This window comes from Vitis vinifera, chromosome 18 (assembly GCF_030704535.1).
Source record: "Vitis vinifera cultivar Pinot Noir 40024 chromosome 18, ASM3070453v1".
NCBI classification, from domain to species: Eukaryota; Viridiplantae; Streptophyta; class Magnoliopsida; order Vitales; family Vitaceae; genus Vitis; species Vitis vinifera.
In genome coordinates, this window is record NC_081822.1 from 21,953,503 (window position 1) to 21,956,740 (window position 3,238).

At 38.2% G+C, this 3,238-nt stretch overlaps 1 protein-coding gene across 1 annotated transcript; it reads right to left on the reverse strand.

Annotated features, from left to right (window-relative positions):
* Nucleotides 1–219: 219 nt before the first annotated feature.
* LOC100853424 (laccase-14-like) lies at nt 220–2,254 on the reverse strand. Its single transcript, XM_059734545.1, has 4 exons — nt 2,023–2,254; nt 1,800–1,892; nt 544–1,494; nt 220–408 (listed from the first exon to the last, which is right to left on the reverse strand). The coding sequence occupies exons 1-4, from the start codon at nt 2,252–2,254 to the stop codon at nt 278–280; spliced, it is 1,407 nt and encodes a 468-aa protein (XP_059590528.1). The 3' UTR covers nt 220–277.
* Between the last annotated feature and the right edge of the window lie 984 nt (nt 2,255–3,238).

Sequence of the window (3,238 nt, forward strand, 5' to 3'; positions counted from 1 at the left end):
TTATATTTTTACCTCCTATTTTAGTAATAATATCACAAGACTACACTAACATAAAGGAAAAGGAAAAAAAATAAATAACTAAAATATCTTTATAGACTTTTAACAATCCAAGAAATTGACAAATTATATAATAATCCCAAACACAATATTCTACAACCTTACATTATTCTTGTTATTTTAATACAAGAGGAATACTTAGTCAACGTTTTTTTTTAAACAAAGAGCTGAATAATGCAAACATTCAATGAAATCTTTGGCATGTTAATTCTTTGTAGCTTCAACATGGTGGCATGTCAGATGGCGGAGGCAACACTTGAGCTTCTGGGTGTTTACCATTTTTCACTATGAACGCAGTGTCCATGCCCCAAGTCTGATGGCGTTCTACATGGCAGTGCATGAACCACACTCCTGCAATAGAGAAAATATACCAACATTACACCTAACTTATTGCAATATTAAGAAAAATTATTTCCTTGTATGCAGGTTGGCAGTTTCAAGGGTTTTTTTTTTAAAAAAAAATTCACATGAGTGCTTGCAACATACCAGGGTTGGATGCCTCGAATCTGATTGCAGCCCAACCTTTCGTAGGAATGGAGATGGTACTCTGAAGGGGAGGATCCACCAGATTGTAGTGCAATGGGTCCTTATCTTTATCGAAATTCCCAAATCCCCATCCAACAACATAGAAACTGTATCCATGGAGATGCATGGGGTGGTGTGTCCCTGCAATCAAGTTTGTCCCTTGAAAAACAATCTCCACTGTGGAGTTATACTCAAGCACCCTTACTTCTGTTCCGTTTTTCGGTGTCTGATACTCTAAGGGAATAATATCAGTGGTAAAATCGAACACCAGTTCTGGAACACTAGGAAGTTTATCTCCATATACACCACTAATGTTATAATAGTAAGCTTGCAGTATGTCAATTGTAGGGAATTGGAAGCTTATGTTGTTTATACTTGCGGAGAACCGCGTCCCATTGGGCCCTGCACATGAATTATTGGGACATAGGTACGAGTTCATACCAACAGTGTAAATCAGTTTAGTGCTCGGGCTCAATGGGACATTGCAAGGATGTTCCGCATCTGCTAAGCTTCGGAGGCCGGCCATGACCTGAACCGATGCATTTGTGTCATTGTATGTAGGCAAATAAGGCAAGGAGAGAGGTGAAGATGGAGTGTAGTATCCCCTGTACTGTACAATAGCTGTGGTGGTTGTGTTGTCAAAAAAATTACGAGCTGCCGGGGCAATGGAATAAGTTTTAGCTGCCATGTAATAGTGATCCGGGTGTTGGTTAGCTTCTAGTAAGACATCGTAGGTTTGGCCAGGATATATTGTGATATAATCTCGTGTCAATGGTTTTGTGTAGCTACCATCTGTTCCAACCACTGTCATTTTATGCTTGGCAATGGAGAAGAAGAGAGCCTCGTGCAAGGCAGCATTGATTATGCGAAGTAGATAGGTCTTTCCATGATCCACCGTTAGCTTGAATGTGCCTGCAATTAGAAAGGGAAATTTTTATACTTATGACTAGTGAAAAGAAAAAGAAAATTTTCCATGAGGATCTACCATTTATGAAGTGATTAGGGGTGTAAATTTGGCTCCATAGTTCAAAATTATATTCGGACTAGCCTTTTCTTATGTGTTAAATCATGGCTCTACCATCCTCATAGCTATATTCCTTTTTTTTAGCATTAAGCTTTAAATATGTTGATGTTAATAAGAAAAAGTAATATGGTCAAAATACAAGAAAATGAAATCATGTACAATTTTAAAATGGGAAGTTAAACTTAATTTGTACCTGTTTTTGAGCATGGAAATAGATCACCAGGTTGTCCATTTATCAATAAAGAATCAGAGGCATTGGGGTCAGCTCCAGTTGCAAGCGCTTCATCTCGAACCACATTCGCGCATCACTCTTCCACCATTGTCCTGCATTTCAACAAATCCAATAATTTTAGACCTTGATTTGTTGGTTAATTCATGATATGTAAATTAACCTTTAAAAGTAACAACACTTATACCTAATATGATGGGAATTTCTGCATTAGGTTTGGGAAAAGGATACTTGGTTCCATTCTTGGGATAGATGATTATAGCTCCATGAACGGTGTTTCGGGTCCAATCACTATGAGCATGCCACCATAAAGTGCCTTCCTCAAAGGAAAGGATGATCTTTTGGCTAAACTTTGACCCTGGTTGAATTGGGCATTGTGTGATATACTCAGGACCATCTGTCCATGGATATCTAGGCATGCTCACCCCATGCCTGCAAAACAATAACTATACATTAAAACTAGTACTAATTTTTGGACTAACAAAAGATGGCATGCAACAACATATTGTCATAGTAACAAGAGGCATCAACTGTATTTCAATGGAATTGAAGCAAATAACCATAAAGTATTGTTTAAATTTGACTTTATTTGCAAAGCAATATATTGCAACCCCCTCTTAGAAATAAAAGAATGTATGTCATGTAGGCATGCTGCCGATTGCTATCGTTTTTTGAGATACGCACAAGACCTACCAATGAATGGTGATGTTTTCTTTTCCTTTGTTATAAACATCGACAATGATCGTCTCTCCTTTCTTAGCATATATAGTTGGTCCAGGAAATTGTCCATTTACTGTTAAGATGTTCTTGGTGCTACAAAGCCTTGTATATGAAGCTTCCTTCACCTGCAACCAATTAAAAGTTAACCATGCAACCTCATCCCTAAAGACATATTACATGCATGAATAGTTGCATCGATCCATTCATGCAAGTGTATAAACAATTAGAAATTGATAGCCTGCATGAATGACTCAATGACACAGGGTACCCGAGACCCCCATGGGGGTCATACGGTGGAAAATGAGAGTAATACTACTCCCTAAATATTACGATCATAAGGTGGCGTTAAGGCTAAAATCATATATAGTATTTACCACAAAAGTCAGCCGACGGGTTGAAGCTTGGCAATAGATGCCACCACCAAAAAGTAGAAACGCTAAAATTTGCAAGAGGAAAACCTTCATGATCAGCCACATCTTCTTTGGAAGAAAAGCTTCTCTTGTCCTAAACACAACTCCTTCGATTTTCTTACTATTTCTAATAGCACGACTTATCTGCTCTTTGACATGAATAGATGAAAGGTATTTATAGAGGCTGGAGAGAACCAAAACTAGAATTGGTGAAAGCTGAACAGCAACTTTTATGGCTGCTGTCACCTTCTGTGGGCACCCAACAGCCGGTTT

Excerpts from the sequence above, each read along its gene's own strand:
- LOC100853424 (XM_059734545.1), bottom strand. The coding sequence starts at position 2,254 with ATGCCTAGATATCCATGGACAGATGGTCCTGAGTATATCACACAATGC. Across the intron at positions 1,495-1,799 it reads ATTTCCATGCTCAAAAACAG|GCACATTCAAGCTAACGGTG; the intron begins GTACAAATTAAG and ends TTCTAATTGCAG. Across the intron at positions 409-543 it reads ATTCGAGGCATCCAACCCTG|GAGTGTGGTTCATGCACTGC; the intron begins GTATGTTGCAAG and ends TCTCTATTGCAG.